Source organism: Vulpes lagopus, chromosome 6, assembly GCF_018345385.1.
Source record: "Vulpes lagopus strain Blue_001 chromosome 6, ASM1834538v1, whole genome shotgun sequence".
NCBI lineage: Eukaryota > Metazoa > Chordata > Mammalia > Carnivora > Canidae > Vulpes > Vulpes lagopus.
This window is the reverse complement of record NC_054829.1, coordinates 69,475,814-69,492,490: the sequence shown is the minus strand read 5'-3', so window position 1 is coordinate 69,492,490 and position 16,677 is coordinate 69,475,814. Positions and strand designations below refer to the sequence as shown.

The 16,677-nt window shown below is 55.7% G+C and overlaps 1 protein-coding gene across 1 annotated transcript; it reads left to right on the top strand.

Moving 5' to 3' along the window:
- The first annotated feature begins 1,700 nt into the window (after positions 1 to 1,700).
- NFATC4 (nuclear factor of activated T cells 4) lies at positions 1,701 to 11,073 on the top strand. Its single transcript, XM_041759816.1, has 10 exons — positions 1,701 to 2,098; positions 3,160 to 4,255; positions 5,680 to 5,842; positions 6,438 to 6,637; positions 6,964 to 7,136; positions 7,607 to 7,747; positions 8,712 to 8,767; positions 9,040 to 9,166; positions 9,370 to 9,951; positions 10,698 to 11,073. The coding sequence occupies exons 1-10, from the start codon at positions 1,999 to 2,001 to the stop codon at positions 10,763 to 10,765; spliced, it is 2,706 nt and encodes a 901-aa protein (XP_041615750.1). The 5' UTR covers positions 1,701 to 1,998; the 3' UTR covers positions 10,766 to 11,073.
- The last annotated feature ends 5,604 nt before the right edge of the window (positions 11,074 to 16,677 follow it).

Sequence of the window (16,677 nt, the reverse complement as noted above, 5' to 3'; positions counted from 1 at the left end):
TTGAAAAGAATGTGCACGTCTGCTTGTGCAGCGGAGGGGGGGCGCTGGGCGGCGTGCGGGGAAGCAGGGGCTGGATTAGGGTCTCTACGCGTGCCCCTCCAGCCTCCGCTGCCCTCCTCCCTCGGCACCCTCCTCTTGGGTGGAGGCTGGTCGCGGGAATCAGGGTGTTCCTTGCTCTCCTCCTCGTGGGTCTCCTTCCTTTATTTCCGAGATGAAACTGGAAGGGAAATGTAACCTGAGGAGACCAACCGAAGTGGGGGTGGAGAAAGGAAAATCAAACCAGGCCGCCTCCCCGCTCGGCCTCGGAACATTCTTCTCTCCCCGCCGGCCTGGCCTCCAGTCCCCGCCCCCTCCAGCGTCGCGGTCCCGGGCTCCCAGCCGGAGCAGCTCCGCACGTCACAGGGGTCCCCGGGGGCGGGGGGGGTCCCCAGGGCGGGCCAGCGGGAGGACGGGAGGGAAGGGAGGGGAGCCGCCTCGGCCGCTGCGGAGCTCCGGCTCGCTGGGCCAGCCCTCCCCTCTTCCCCTCTTCCCCTCTTCCCCTCTTCCTCTCGGCCCGGCAGAGCCTGTTTCTCATTAGAGTAACGGGCGCGGTCCCCGCCCGGCTCCCGAGTGTTTGTAAACGTCTGACCCGAGGGCCTGGACTTAACCCTTGAGTTGCGGGTCTGGAGCGCCGCTGGGGGCGCAGCCCTGAGCTGGAGGGATTTAGGGTAAAGGCCGCTGCAGCCGGTTAGAGAGGTGTGAAGTAGACCTCCGGGGTTGGTGCCGGGGGTGGGGGGCGACATGGTACCTCCCACCCCCGGTGCGGCTTCCGAGTCGAGGACCTCCGCTCTAGCTCTCTCTCTCTCTCTCTCTCTCTCTCTCTCTCTCTCTCTCAGCGGGGCCCCACCAGGCCTGCCCTTCCAGGAAACTCCAGTCCAAGTCTTCCTTCCTCCCCTCGCCCAGGTGACAGGTGTCCAACCCTGAGGCCCGCACGGTCGCCGGGCTCCGGGCTCTTAGAAAACCTGGCTGGGACTCCCCAGGCTAGTCGGAGCGGGATGCTCGGATCGAAGATTCATTCCAGACTACAGTTCTAGGGAGGAGGGAGCCGACTTCCCTTGGCGGCTAATTAATGGCCCCTCTGGGTGGCTGGGACCGGGGCAGCGGTAAAGCCCGGCCTGGATCACCGCCCAGTAAGGGGCTATGGACTTTGCACAGCGCCCCAAGACGCCTAAAAGGTCTTCACCTTTGAGGGTCGGGGAGAGACGGTGGCTGGAAGGGCTGACTCGGCAGGGCTTCCAGAGAGCCGACGCAGGGCGGCCTCAGGCGAGGGATGACCTTTTCCTTTTCCGAGCAGCCCGCAGCCACTCTGAACCCCAGAGCCCGCTGGGCCTCCAGGCGTGGAGCGAAAGGGGAGGAGAGGTGTCCTTCCTGGAGAGTGGCCGGTTGCACAACTCTTTAGAACTTAAGAAAGGGTATCCCGGGGCTTCTCTGCACGATGAGCCCAGGAAGGGGCCGCTTTAAGGCGCTCGGACCCGGAGCCCCCGAACTTAGACCAAGCTGGGGGTGTGCGTGGTGGAGCGCACCCTGCGGGATGTGATTGTCACGAGTGCGGGCCAATAAGCTGCAGTACGGTCGCACCACGCTTGAGGGACCGTTCTCCAATTCAGTTTTGTTCTCTCTCTCTTTTTTCTAAGGGGAGGGACCGGAGCGAGGACAGAGGGAGGGAGGGTGGGGGAGGACGAGGGGCGCGTGGTTTTCTCATCTCATCCCTGGAGGAGGGGCTGGAGCATCCCGGGCAGCCAATCAGGGACAGGCTGGGGGGGGCGCTTTGAAGAAGTTTGGGGAAAAAAGTTTGGAAAAGTTTCTATAATAACGAGGGGGCGTCCGGAGGGAGGAGGCAGCGGCGGAGGAGGGGGCGTCTCAGAGAAGGGGAGGGAGGGAGCCACGGGTGAAGATACGGCAGCCTCCTGAGCTCCCCCCTCCCACCCAGGCCGGGACCTGGGGGCTCTGGCCGGCTCCATGGGGGCAGCGAGCTGCGAGGATGAGGAGCTGGAATTTAAGCTGGTGTTCGGGGAGGAAAAGGAGACCCCCCCGCTGGGCGCGGGGGGGTCGGGGGAAGGTTAGTGCGGGGCTGGGAAGGGGGCCTTGGGGTCAGCGAAGGAAGGGCCCGGGGACCCCGAGTCTGGGGATTTTAGGGCGGCGAGCCTGGGGTGGAGGATGAGGGCCTGGGAGGTGGAGGGGAGTCGCGGGGCTCCGGGGTCTGAGGCGGTGGGGCTGGGGGCCGGGCACCACTTTCTCCTTTTTAGGTCGTGACTGGGGTGGGGGCGGGGGTGCCGTTGGCTGCGCGCCGCCTCTCGGCTGGGCCGTCTGTCACTGGGATGGGGCGCGGGGGCAAGAGCGGCCGCGAGAGCCCCGGGCGCCGTCAGGGGCAGGGGGGCCCCGAGCCTGCGGCCGGCGGATCGGGCCCGGGGCCGGCGGACCCGACGCCGCGGGCTGGGGGAGCTCCCGGGCCCCGCCACGGCGCCCCTCCCCCCCCCCCCCCCCCCCGCCGGCCGCAGGGAGAGGCAGCTGGCGGGGACGGAGCCGGGGGCGGCGGCCGCGGCTCTCACGGAATCCGCGCTGCCCGCGCCCCCTCCCGGGGCCGGCCCGGCACGCCGCATCCCCTCCGCCGCACCCCTGCCGCCAGATGGGGGGAGCCAGGGAGGAGCCGCCTCCCCTCGTCGCCACAGCCCCGGCGCCCCCCCCTTGGCCACCGTTGCGATGGCAACTGGGGCTCCTGCCAGCACCGTTTGGGGGTTTGGGAACCGCTGCTAATTGGGTTCATGTGTGAGTCGCCCCCAGCCCAGCCCAGCGCCTCCCTAAACACGCCTCCAGGCCCAGCTCCAGCCCCTCTCCGGCCGGCCGGCTCCCTCACCTTAAGACCCGCCCCGTCTGGTACCCCGGGTCCCAGGGCCAGGGGCTCAAGGCCTGGGACGTCTGGATCCCTGTACTCCTCGAGTCCAACTTTGTTTTTGTCTTCGTGGCTCTGAAAGGCACCTAGGAACCTGTGCTGAGGAGGGGGTGGCATAGAGGACTTGGAGGGCAGGTCACTCCAGGGACCCAGACGTCTCACCTGCTTCTCTTTGTCCCCATGTCCCGTGGCATCCCTCTCTCTGTCCCCCTCCCTTCCCATTTTGACAGAGCTGGACTCAGAGGACGCCCCGCCATGCTGCCGCCTGGCCCTGGGGGAGCCCCCTCCCTATGGCGCTGCCCCTATTGGCATTCCCCGGCCTCCACCCCCTCGGCCTGGCATGCATTCGCCACCACCCCGCCCGGCCCCCTCACCTGGCACTTGGGAGAGCCAGCCGGCCCGGTCAGTGAGGCTGGGGGGGCCGGGAGGGGCCTCCGGGGGGGCTGGGGGAGGCCGTGTTCTTGAATGCCCCAGCATCCGCATCACCTCCATCTCTCCCACGCCTGACCCGCCGGCCACGCTGGAGGACAACCCGGATGCCTGGGGAGACGGCTCCCCCAGGGATTACCCCCCGCCGGAAGGCTTTGGGGGCTACCGAGAGACAGGGAGCCAGGGCGGGGGCCCCTTCTTCAGCCCCAGCCCTGGCAGCAGCAGCCTGTCCTCGTGGAGCTTCTTCTCCGACGCTTCAGACGAGGCCGCCCTGTATGCAGCCTGCGACGAGGTGGAGTCTGAGCTGAATGAGGCGGCCTCCCGCTTTGGCCTGGGCTCCCCCTTGCCCTCGCCTCGGGCCTCCCCCAGGCCATGGACCCCCGACGACCCCTGGAACCTGTACGGTCCGAGCCCCGGAGGCCGGGGGCCAGAGGATAGCTGGCTACTCCTCAGCGCTCCTGGGCCCACCCCGGCTTCCCCACGGCCCGCCTCTCCATGTGGCAAGCGCCGCTATTCCAGCTCCGGAACCCCGTCTTCAGCCTCCCCAGCTCTGTCCCGCCGCGGCAGCCTGGGGGAGGAGGGGCCCGAGCCACCTCCACCACCCCCACTGCCTCTGGCTCGGGACCCTGGCTCCCCCGGTCCTTTTGACTACGTGGGAGCCCCACCTGCGGAGAGCATCCCGCAGAAGACCCGGCGGACTTCCAGCGAGCAGGCAGTGGCCCTGCCTCGGTCTGAGGAGCCTGCCCCGTGCAATGGGAAGCTGCAGTCAGGAGCTGAGGAGGCTGCGGCTCCTTCCGGGGGTCCTCGGAAGGAGGTGGCCGGCATGGACTACCTGGCAGTGCCTTCCCCACTGGCTTGGTCCAAGGCCCGGATTGGGGGACACAGCCCCATCTTCAGGTGAGGATTGTGCCTGGCACCACCCGTGTCTCCAGCCATCCCACTGAGGGAGCAGGAAAGTCAAGGGATGGGTTTCAAGAAAGGTCCTGGTTCTGTGCCCTTGGTATTTCGAAAGAGAATCTGAGACCAGCTTGACTGCTGCCATTTTTCCGGTTTTGGGGAGAATTAAAAGACAATACAAAACAAAATCAAAACCCCACCCCCTCCAGACATAATTTGCAAAAGGACAATCACTCCCTGTGGACCAATGAGGTAAAACCTCCCACCACCCAGAAGGATCACTTAGGTGAAGAAGGAGTGCCTCCAGTGTCCCCCCCCCCACCCCCCCCAGCTCTGTGTTGGCACTGGCTGGGCTTGAACTTGGCTGGATTTCAGCCTTATGCCGGGTGGCAGGAAGTCTCCCTTCTCTCACTTTAATTTCTAGGGCCCAGATTTATTGATTAAAAGGATAGCTGCTAATTTGAATAAAATAGCTGGCAAGTCAAAGGAAGGATTCAGATGAAAATAAGCAGTTCTTGCAGTTCTTGCACTCCTTTCACTCTCAAAGAACCCTGCCAGCTTCAATAATCCTAAATCTTGGGATGTCAGATGGAGCTGGCTCCATCCAGGAAAATTTCCTGGGGAGGAAAACCTGAATGCCTGTTCCCCTGGGTTCTTGTAGGGCAGGGTTTCACACCCCCAGCACTATTGATGATATTTTGAACAGGATAATGATTGGATGGGGCTGTGGTGGTCACAGATGACTTAGCAGCATCCCTGGCCTCTGACTACTAGACACTAGTGACACCCTTCCTCTAGCTGTGACTACCCAAAGTGTCTCCAGACATTGCCAGCCACCACCTGGAGGATGTCTTCGAGCTCAATGCAGGAAAATTGCCCATCTGTAACCCCCAAATTTCTGGAACTAACCTATCCAGGCCCAACTAGTAGAAAAGGTGCTGGAAACAATCTTGGCTTCTGTCAGTCACTGGCTTGCTTGGCCTGCTGGATTCTAACTCCTTGGGCCTCAGTTTCTTTATTTAAAAAACAAAGGGATGAACCTCTGAGGACTTTTCTAGTTTGAAGTGGTATTTCTTTACTTGACTCTTCCTATCCAGGTCTGGGGATTAGGATTAGGATCAGGTCTAGGTTCACTTCTGTATCCGGATGAATGAACCCTTGTCACCCCAAACCTTGTGCTCAGAGCTGGAAAAAAGGGATTCTCAGGCCTGCTGCCATCTTCCATGCCCTCATCTCAAGGGACCCTGAGAGGGCTGTGTCTTCTCTCCCGTTGCTTCTGGGTTTTTGGACTGTTTTATTTCTGCTGTGATTTCCTCTCTCCCACACCCACACCCCCTCCTCCCTCACATCGCAGGGAGCTGGGCGCAGTGCTTCTCTGACTGGAGTCTGGGGCTGCAGATGCTCAGTGCTCTTCTCCTATCCAGGACCTCTGCCTTACCCCCGCTGGACTGGCCTCTGCCCAGCCAGTATGAGCAGCTGGAGCTGAGGATTGAGGTGCAGCCTAGAGCCCACCACCGGGCCCACTATGAGACTGAGGGCAGCCGAGGAGCTGTCAAAGCTGCCCCTGGTGGTCACCCTGTAGTCAAGGTAAGGGGCAGGGGGCAGGCCCCATAGCCTTTCTCTTCTCCAGTCCCAGATCCCTGCAGATGGGCTCCAGCTGGGCTGACCCATGGCAGTGCCCTTTCCCACACTCCTCAGCAATGACCCTGCAGGCGGCCTGGGGGAGGGGCTGGAGTTATGGCAGGAAGGGTGCATTTCAAGGACCCGGATATACTTTCTACTCCTCTGTCCCTCCACCCCACCCCCACCACTCTTCCCATGGGACACCAGCCTTCTGTCTACTCTGGAAAATGGTGGCGTGCCAGATGTGGGGGCTGGGTTAGGCTGAGGCCAAAGTTCACTGGGAGTTAGGTTGTCTGTTGAGTTGGGCCAGTCTCTCTTGGAAGATTTTTCCCCTTTGCCCAGCCCAGTTTGGGCCTTATTCCAAGAATAACACTGTGAACTCCAGGCCACGTTTTCTCCACAGCTGGTGCCCAATCTCCACCCCCTACCCCCAATCCTTTTCAGGATATCCTTTATCTTTCACCATCCTCATCCCCTGGTAGACTGAAAACCCAGGGATGGCTGGAGGATGAGACAGTGGGGGATTTCAACTGGGTGGCCTCTCTCTTCCCTCTGCCAGCTCCTAGGCTACAGTGAGAAGCCACTGACCCTCCAGATGTTCATTGGCACTGCAGATGAAAGGAACCTGCGGCCTCATGCCTTCTATCAGGTGCACCGTATCACGGGCAAGATGGTGGCCACGGCTAGCTATGAAGCTGTAGTCAGTGGTACCAAAGTGTTGGAGATGACCTTGCTTCCTGAGAACAACATGGCAGCCAAGTAGGTCCCCAATTCATTTCCCCTCAGTTTTCAGGCTTTCGCGCCAACCCTCTCCATGAGGTCTAAGCTAGGACCACTCTTCCTCTTCCCAGAAGAGCTAGACCTCACCTCTAGGAGGAGGTTGCAGGCTTCTCACCATCTAGAAGAGGACTTTGGGGGCTAGGGAGCACCTTGGACAGACCACCTGTGATTAGAAAAATCACTCCCCTCAGGCTCCCAGAGGAAGTCATTCAGGGCTTTGGATGAAGGGTGGGGGCTTCCCTCTTGTGGAGGCATCACTCTTCTGGCTTCAGCTAGGGGGCTTGCCTTCCACTCTCTGCCTTCAGCATTGACTGTGCTGGAATCCTAAAGCTCCGGAATTCAGACATTGAGCTGCGGAAGGGGGAGACAGACATTGGGCGCAAGAACACACGTGTGCGGCTTGTCTTCCGGGTGCACGTGCCCCAAGGCAGCGGGAAGGTCGTCTCGGTGCAGACAGCATCAGTGCCCATTGAATGCTGTGAGCAAAGAGGCCCTGTGCCAGCTCTATGTCTCTTGCCACTCCTTCTCTGCCGGTCTGTCTGGCTTCCTACATCTTCTGCATCGTGTTCTGTGTCCTGTCTGTCCCATGGAGCCCTCAGCACTTATTTCTGTTATGGAGGAGGTGGAGGCAGTGTTCTAATTTGTCTCCGCTGCACACTCTGTCTCTGGGCTGGACTAGAGTGGCCTTGTCCTCCATCTGTCCCTGGGTGGCTCTGTGTACTTGTTTGGGTAACTCTGGCCTTAGGTGACCTTGTTCATCTCTCTCTGTCCAGGCTCCTTACCTGGTCTGTGTGACCCCAGGGACACTGTTGATTTCCTTGTGTGTCTGCTACTGGGGAGGATTCCTCCAGGGTCCTGTGGCAGTTACTCCAAGGGCGGAGGGGTTTGCAGAGGAGGCTGTCCTCTGGTACACAGCCCAGCCAGCTTCTTTCCTGCACTACTCTGCAGCCCAGCGCTCAGCCCAGGAGCTGCCCCAGGTAGAGGCATACAGCCCCAGTGCCTGTTCTGTGAGAGGAGGAGAGGAACTAGTGCTCACTGGCTCCAACTTCCTGCCAGACTCCAAGGTGGTGTTCATTGAGAGGGGCCCTGGTGAGTACCCACGGGGTGAAAGATCTCTGGCACTGTCACTAAACTAACAAGCTGAGCCTTACCTGTAACAGAGAACAGATAGATTGCCCTTCCCATTGTCCTGATTCCCATAGGGAGATGGGTATAGCAGCAATCTCAAATGCTCAAGAGAGGGGCGCCTGGCTGGCTCAGTCAGTAGAGCATGTGACTCTTAGTCTCGGAGTTGTGAGTTCCAGCCCCACACTGGGTGTAGAGATTACTTAAAAAAAATAAATAAATAAATAAAAATACTCAAGATGATGAACAGATGTAAGAAGTCCACATTCGTTTTATTAAAGGGGAGTCAGCTTTGACATAATTTACTCCCATGTGGATGGGCTGTAAAGAGAAGGGAAGAGGGGACTTATACCCTCACCACTCCTGAAACCCTCCTGAGTTATGGCCCTGGTGGCACAGCCATGATTACAAAGCCTGTGAAGCGCCTCAGGTCAGCTGCAGGGCTGGAGAAGGGAAGACCGAGGGGTCCAGGTAAAACCACCAATCTCCCCTAACTTTGCCCATCAGGAGCCCCAGCCCCTACACTCAATATAGCACCCTGAGACTACATCGAAGCAGGTTCAGAGGTCCTGGATCTTGAGAATGGGGTCTTATCTCATTGCCTTCCTTCAAGCTAGGACCCTTTCCTACCCTTGAACTTCCTCCCAGTACTATCATGGGAGGGGATGTTTGGAGCTGGATGGGAGGGTTCAAGAGTTGTCTCCATCATGAACTCTCTCTGGTTCCTGGGCTGGCCTTGCCATGTCTCTTGGTTTCTGTTTGCTACCTCTTCCATCCAATTGAATAAACAAGCAGTGGGCTCCTCTGTGAGCCAGGCCCCGTAGGGGACTTTTGAGTCTGGCCTCTGCTCTAGCAGGAGGAGAAATGGCAGGGGGGCAGAGGGAAGGGGCTGGGAGCTGGGCTGGAGCTCTGTGTTCCTCCTGCACAGATGGAAAGCTGCAATGGGAGGAGGAGGCCACGGTGAACCGGTTGCAGAGCAATGAGGTACCAATGTCACTAGGGCACCAATCCTGGGTGGGTAGTGGGAGAAGTCAGGAAACTCCCCACTATGTCTCTTACCCATGGGAATGGAGTCCAGAAGCTACCTTTGCTGGAGGAGGTGGCCTGGCTACTGTAGAAGCAGGCTCATCTCTAGGGAATGAATTTGATGTTACACAAATGAAAAAAAGTGAGGAGATGGAGTTTGGGTCCTTGGAAGGGCTGGGTTGAGCCTGGATCCCTGAGGGCTCCCTGGCTCATCCTGTGCTCTTTCCCAGGTGACGCTGACCCTGACTGTCCCCGAGTACAGCAACAAGCGGGTATCCCGGCCGGTCCAGGTCTACTTTTATGTCTCCAACGGGCGGAGGAAGCGCAGTCCTACCCAGAGTTTCAAGTTCCTGCCTGGTACGCTCTAGGATGGCCCATGGTGGGGGTTTGGGAGGTGGGGGTGTGGGAAGCTGAGGCAGGGGCGAGAGACATGCAGTGCCCCATCATGAGGGGCCACGGGAGGACTGAAGCCTGGGGACGGAGACATGGTTGGAGGTTTTGTAGTGGGGAGACTGTTGGCCCTCTCACCAGCGTATTCTCCTGATTTACCTTTTGCCTAGTGATCTTCAAGGAGGAGCCTTTACCGGACTCATCTCTCCGCAGCTTCCCTTCAGCACCTGGCCCCCCCTTTGGCACTGACATGGACTTCTCACCACCCAGGCCCCCTTACCCCTCCTATCCCCATGAAGACCCTGCTTATGAAACTCCTTACCTGTCAGAAGGCTTCAGCTATGGCACACCCCCTCTGTACCCCCAGACGGGGCCCCCACCGTCCTACAGACCTGGCTTGCGGATGTTCCCTGAGACCGGGGGTGCCACAGGTTGTGCCCGCCCACCTCCCGTTTCCTTCCTTCCCCGGCCCTTCCCTAGTGACCCCTATGGAGGACGGGGCTCCCCATTTCCCTTGGGGCTGCCATTCCCTCCTCCAGCCCCCTTTCGGCCTCCACTGCCTTCATCCCCACCGCTTGAAGGCCCATTCCCTCCCCAGAGTGGTGTTCACCCCCCACCTGCTGAGGGATACAATGAGGTAGGGCCAAGCTATGGCCCTGGGGAGGGGGCTCCGGAGCAGGAGAAATCCAGGGGTGGCTACGGCAGCGGCTTCCGAGACAATGTCCCTATCCAGGGTATCACGCTGGAGGAAGGTGGGTGTGCGACTGGGGGCTTCGAGTGTGAATGTGTGCAAGAGATTGCTCTGCATGTTTGCTGAGGGCTGGAGTTTGGCTTCCCAGAGATGGGGCATCCTCGGTCCCTCAGGGCCAGTCGGAGGGTCTCAGGAGGCAAGTGCTCGGTGCATGTGGCCACCTGAATCCAGTTAAACTCAGTTTCAAAGGGTGCATGGAAAACCTGCCCCAGCCCTTCTGCCTCTGCCCTCTGCCCCAGATCACAAAATCTCAGGGCTAGAAGCACTTTCCAGCTCATTTAGCATAGCTCCCTCAATTTGTGGATTTAGGCACTGAATTTCAGAGAGGGGCAGGGGGTTGCAGAGGTCCCAGTCAAGCATGCTTTCCCTTCCTCAGCTCTCCCCTGCACATAGTGATTGTGGTCAGGATTGGTGTTGAGGAGCCTTGTTATTTTGTGTCTCCTTCTTACTCCTGACTACACATACCTGCAGCCCTGCTGACAGCAACTGCCCTAACCTTGTAGGCCAAGCCAGCAGGAAAGGGCTGGGATGGGGGCCTGGGAACCCACATGGATGGAACTGAGCGAGATTTGATTGGGACCAGATATCAAGACACATTGGGGGAACTGAGGCCCAGTGGAAGAGAAGCCAGTGGAGGAGGACCCTAGAGGCATCCTAGACTGAGGCCTGCCTGGAATGGATTGGGGGTCTCTGGAAAAGGAGGGAACCAGTCCCTAGCCCAATTGTTCAACTGCCCCTCCTTTACAGTGAGTGAGATCATTGGCCGAGACCTGAGTGGCTTCCCTGCACCTCCTGGAGAAGAGCCTCCTGCCTGAAGCATCGCCTGGCAACCCCAGCTTCCCCCAGCCTTGCCCACTTTCCCTTCATCCCAGGGTGGTGGTTCCAGAAGCTTGGGGCCAACCTGGCTCCTTTCTCCAGCTTTTGCCTCCTCTCCCCTTCCCCTAGCTGAGGTGTGGCCCTTGGGCCTGGTGCTGCCTTGGAGGACTAGGATGGGAGTGGGGCCCGAGGCCAGGTGCAAGGACAGACTGAAACTGGAGTGAAGGCTGTGTCTAGTTGTGTACAGGCCACGGTGCTGGGAGGCTGGGGACAACTTGATGGATAATAAACTGCTCACTTACTAGTGCTTCAGGCTCCAGAAGTTTTTGGAGAGAGAGAGATGGGGCAGCTTACTCTAGCCCTGGCTCAAGAAGGCTTAAAGGTTGTATCCCAAAGAGTTTCTCAGTGGAGGGGTGCTGGGGAAGATTTGGAGGGACTCCAGAGACTCCCCAGCTGGGGTGAGGTTGGGGTCCAGGGCTGGAGGAGGCCTCTTCTCCACGTGGGTTCAGATTCCTTTAGGAGCTTTGGGATGGTGCCCAGGGACTTGTGTGTTTTCAAGTTCCTTTCTCTTGCTGCCGCTCAGATAATCCTGATTCAAGATCACGAAACACCAGTCTAGTCTCTCTCCCTCATTTGTAGAGGAGAAATCCCAGGCTCAGAGAGGGAAAGGGGTTACATAGCTAATCAACTAGCAGGATGAACACCATACTCCTGGGCACCTTCAGATACCCTGACCCCCGGGGCTCAGGCCCCACCCAGGCCTATCTCCTTGGAGTAGGGTTGGGGGTGAGGGAGGGCTGGCATGGATCCATCTACACTGGATTCTCCCACCTCTGGGGGCTGTGAAGACCTGGAAAGAACTGTGCTTCAGAGGTAGACTGGAAACCGAGCAGCTCTCCAGCAGCTTTAGCTACCACTTGCCCTGGCTCAGGGCATTGTATGATCTCCTGGCCTCTCTTGCAGGTACACCCACATGTTACCACTGACAGGCCAGGGTTGGAAACCTGGTTTACCCCAAATGACAGGCTATGGGATCAGCTAGTGGGTTGGGGAGACTCAGACCTTGTCTGCCCTGCTCCCCTGGAGCCTGGCACGAAGTAAGGATGGAGTACCACCAGGCTAAGCTGGTGAGACCTGGTTGCAGGGGGCCATACTCAAAAGATATTCAGGGAATTAGTACTCAAGAGACTTGCCTCACCTAAGGCTGAGGGGACCTCTCTATGCCCAGTGGGTCCAGTCCAGCCTGGCAAGTACCTATATTTTCAGAGGCAGGTGTGACAGACACTGGATTGAAGGACCAGAAAACCAGGGTGATACCTTCTCCCCACCCCCTTCCATCTGGTTGCTGCTCAAGATGCCTGGCTGGTGCATTCAGTCTCTTAAAAAACAAACAAACAAACAAACAAACAAAAACAAAAAACCCAAAAACAGAACAGTTCAACTGGATAAGTATTTCTTTAAAAAAAAAAAAAAACTTTTAAAAATAATTAATTAATTAATTTAGAGAGTATGAGCAGCAGGAAAGGCAGAGGGACAGGGAGAGAGAATCTCAAGCAGACTCCCACTAAACGTGGAACATGACCCAAGGCTCAGTCTCATGACCCTGAGATCATGACCTGAGCCAAAATCAAAAGGTGGTTGCTCAACTGACTGAGCCACCCAGGCGCCCCAGTAAATATTTCTTGTATAGGTCTTGTTGTGGAGGGGGGGGGTTCGGTAAATATTTTTTTTTTTTTTTAGACAATAGTTCTCTCGCTCTCTTTTTTTAAAAGATTTATTTATTTATTTATTTATGATAGACATAGAGAGAGAGAGAGAGAGAGAGAGAGAGAGAGAGGCAGAGACATAGGAGGAGGGAGAAGCAGGCTCATGCCGGGAGCCCGACTCGGGACTCGATCCCAGGACTCCAGGATCGCGCCCTGGGCCAAAGGCAGGCGCTAAACCGCTGAGCCACCCAGGGATCCCCCGCAGTAAATAATTTTAATATGGGGTATAGAAGGAGCAGAGATCAGGGACATGTCATCTAGCTGTGGGGTTAGAGGGAATTAATTACAGGGTGACAGGATCGGGACGGGCAGGTTAGACAGAGCTACCAGAATGGGTCAAATCCTGGAGGAGAGAGGCAAACAAGGAAGGCTAAGGAATTGAAGGCTTGACATTTTGGAGGAGCAGGAGAGGTTCTGTTTGGTGGGGATGGGATATAGACTAAGTTCTGACAGCTGGAGACTAAAGGATTGGAGAAGTAAGCAGGGCTGGATTCTGAGGGAACTTGTATCCATGCCAGGGAATTTAGAGTTATCCAAGGATGGTGGGAGCTTTCCCACTAGAAGGTAGGCCTGAAGCTGGGCGTGATACAGTGGATCCTGCCTTGGAAGTCTTCCTGGGTTGAGCTGATGTCTGCTTCCCTGTGGGGCTTGTTCTGCCCTCTGGGCCCACACTCTACAGGCTTAACCCCTCTTCCTATTGGAATCCTGATGTGGGTCTGCCTCCCAGGGTCATTGTCTCTTCGCAGGATCCCTATAGACATCCAGGTCGCTGAGGCTGGAGTTGAGAGAGAGAGAGAGAGAGAGGAAGAGGCCAGATCTTTAGCTGGTGCCAAAAAAGATTTTCTTGGCCAGGGTTTCCCAAAGTGTGGTCTGAAGATTTCTTGCATTTGAATCACTGGGAAAATTTTTTTGTTTTGTTTCGTTGTTGTTGTTGTTTTCAGATTTTATTTTTTGAGTAATCTCTACACCCAATGTGGGGGGCTCAAACCCACAACCCTGAGATCAAGAGTTGCAAGCTCTGACTGAGCCAGCCAGGTGCCCCTGTTTTGGTTTTTAATGCAGATTCTTTTTTTTTTTTAATTTTTTAAATTTTTTTTAAAATTTATTTATGATAGTCACAGAGAGAGAGAGAGAGAGAGAGGGGCAGAGACACAGGCAGAGGAAGAAGCAGGCTCCATGCACCGGGAGCCCGACGTGGGATTTGATCCCGGGTCTCCAGGATCGCGCCCTGGGCCAAAGGCAGGTGCCAAACCGCTGCGCCACCCAGGGATCCCTTAATGCAGATTCTTAGGCAAACTTTGACATACTCAATGATATTCTCTGGGGGCAGGGTCCAGGTATCTACATTTTGGAAAAAAAAAAAAAGCATTTTATTTATATATTTATTTGAGAGTGAGAGAGCAGGGGAGTAGCAGAGGGAGAGGGACAAGCAGACTCTGTGTAAATGTGGGGCCTGATGCTGGGCTGATTCCAGGACCCAGAGATCATGACAGGAGCTGAAATCAAGAGTTGGATGCTTAATGGACTGGACTGCCTGCCTCACCCAGGTACCCTGGTATCTGCAGTTTAAAGAGTGCCCTAGGTAATTACTCAACAGAAGAATGCTTGAGAACTAGAGTCATTTGTGTGCTCCTTCCCATTTCAAACTCTAAAACAGCTCCCCACCACCTTCTCACAGATCTTGCCTGGGCTGTCCTGGGTGAGGCCACCTAGAAAAGTGTTCTTAGGGGAGGGGAAGGGCACACACATTTTTTTTAAGACTCTTTTTTTTTCAATATTTTATTTATGTATTTGACAGAAAGAGAGAGAGCATAACCAAAGGGAGCAGAAGAGGGAGAAGCAGACTCCCCACTGAGCAGGGAGCCTGATGTAGGGCTTGATCTCAGAATTCTAGGATCATGACCTGAGTTGAAGGCAGACACTTAACCCACTGAGCCCTGGGGACACACATTTTTGACACTGCAACCCATCTCTCTCCTCACCTGGCTGTTTTGCTGCTAAGATAATCTCAGTTCTCTTGAGGAAAGTTACAGAAAAAAAAATCCTGGAAATTCCAGATGTGGGAAGGGTAAAAGGGGTTTGGCTGCTTTTTTGGGAGCTGTTGTAGTGGCCTCAGTGTCTCATCGCTCACTTAGCCAAATCCTCACAATGTCCCCCATGGCCCCTACTCTATGCCAAACCCTGTGGGCATCACCCTGGGGCTTTACTGTGGAGGAGCAGATAAACCAGTCACTAGTAGGGGCAGCCTTCCTCCCCAGGGATGAGAATGAGGTGATTTTATCTGAACTGTCCAAAAGGCAGAAATGGCATGTTGCTATGGCAACACTGGGAACTGAGCTTGAGAGAGAGTGTCAAAGAACATTTTACAAAGGCAGGTGATTTTGAGCTCGGTCTTCAAGAGGGAATGGGAGTTTTCTGAATAAACAAGATAGGCATGAGAAGGGGTCATGCCTGAAGGTTAAAATGTGAGGTCAAGACCACACTGGTGGGAAGGAATCAGACAAGGGATGCTCTCTAATAGGTCATGCAAAAGACTGATGGGTCAGAGAGTCTACAGGTGTGTGTGTGTGTGTGTGTGTGTGTGCGCGCGTGCACATGCGCTCATGCCTGAATGATTTAAGATTTAGAAACTGTATAGAGGGGACACCTGGGTGGCTCAGCGGTTGAGTGTCTCTTCAGCTCAGGGCGTGATACTGGATCTAGGATCGAGTCACACATCAGGCTCCTAGCAGGAGGCTTGCTTGTCCCTCTGCCTGTGTCTCTGCCTCTCTGTGTGTGTCTCTCTTGAATAAATAAAATCTTTTTTTTTTTTATAATTTTTTTTAATTGTTTAATTTTTATTTATTTATGATAGTCACAGAGAGAGAGAGAGAGAGAGAGACAGAGGCAGAGGGAGAAGCAGGCTCCATGCACCGGGAGCCCGATGTGGGATTCGATCCCGGGTCTCCAGGATCACGCCCTGGGCCAAAGGCAGGCAGCAAACCGCTGCGCCACCCAGAGATCCCTGAATAAATAAAATCTTAAAAAAAAAAAAACTGTATGGAGAAATAATGGTAGGGAGATCAGAATTGCAGTAGTTTAGGCAAGACAAGTTTGGGCTTTACCTACTGATTAGCTTAGCTAAACAGGTTCAGCTAAGTTGGGGGATCAGGCGATAGAAGAGGTCCTGGGCTGGAGCCCTAACTCAGCCATCAACTCTGTATGTGATCTCTAGCATGTCCCAGTCCTAACTGGGCTCTAGCTGCCTCATCTGTACATGTTTATCACGGTCCTACTATGCAGCAGCCTCTGTGGTAGCTACTGGGGATAGAACAATAAGTGAGACAAACACAGATCCTTCTCTCAAAGTTTATAATAGCTGGTTAAGGAACACTGTGTAATGATGGGGACATACTGGGGGGTTTGGGATCTTTTAGAAAGCTCACTGAACCTGTCCTTTCCCACCGTTTGTGTATCTCTTAGAGTAATGGTAGGTGACTATGTTTTGAGAGAATCTATTGAATCTGTCCCTTTTCAGGGGTGTGGGGGACAAGACATCCCCTGGAATGGATGGATATTTACAATGTCCGTTATCCTGGATGAAGAGCATCCAGGGTCAGGAAATGAGGATTTGTCACTCAGAACTTGGGTAACATTAGAAGGAGCATCTCTATGTTTTTCTCTCTTGGGCCTGAACCCTGAGGGATGTAGTTAGACCTGCGTGTTTCCAAGTGATCTCTACTACAGTGAGGCAGGATCCTGGCAGGGCAGTAAGTCAGAGGGCCAAGGTTGGGCAAGGTGGCAGTTGTGTGAGTAGGTGGCATGACATTTTATGCTCCTCTGAGTAATTCTTTTCAGCTCTTTCTGTTCTCTCTTTAAAACTTATTTTTTGGGCAGCCCAGGTGGCTCAGCAGTTTAGCGCTGCCTTCAGCCCAGGGCCATCCTGGGGTCCTGGGATCGAGTCCCACATCAGGCTCCCTGCATGGAGCCTGCTTCTTTCTCTCTGCCTCTTTCTCTCTGTGTGTGTGTCTCTCATGAATAAATAAATAAAATCTTTTAAAAGAAAGAGAGAGAGAGAGAAAGAAAGAAAGAAAGAAAGAAAGAAAGAAAGAAAGAAAGAAAGAAAGAAATTCAGTGTGGTAGGTGGAATTGGGTCACCCAAAAAG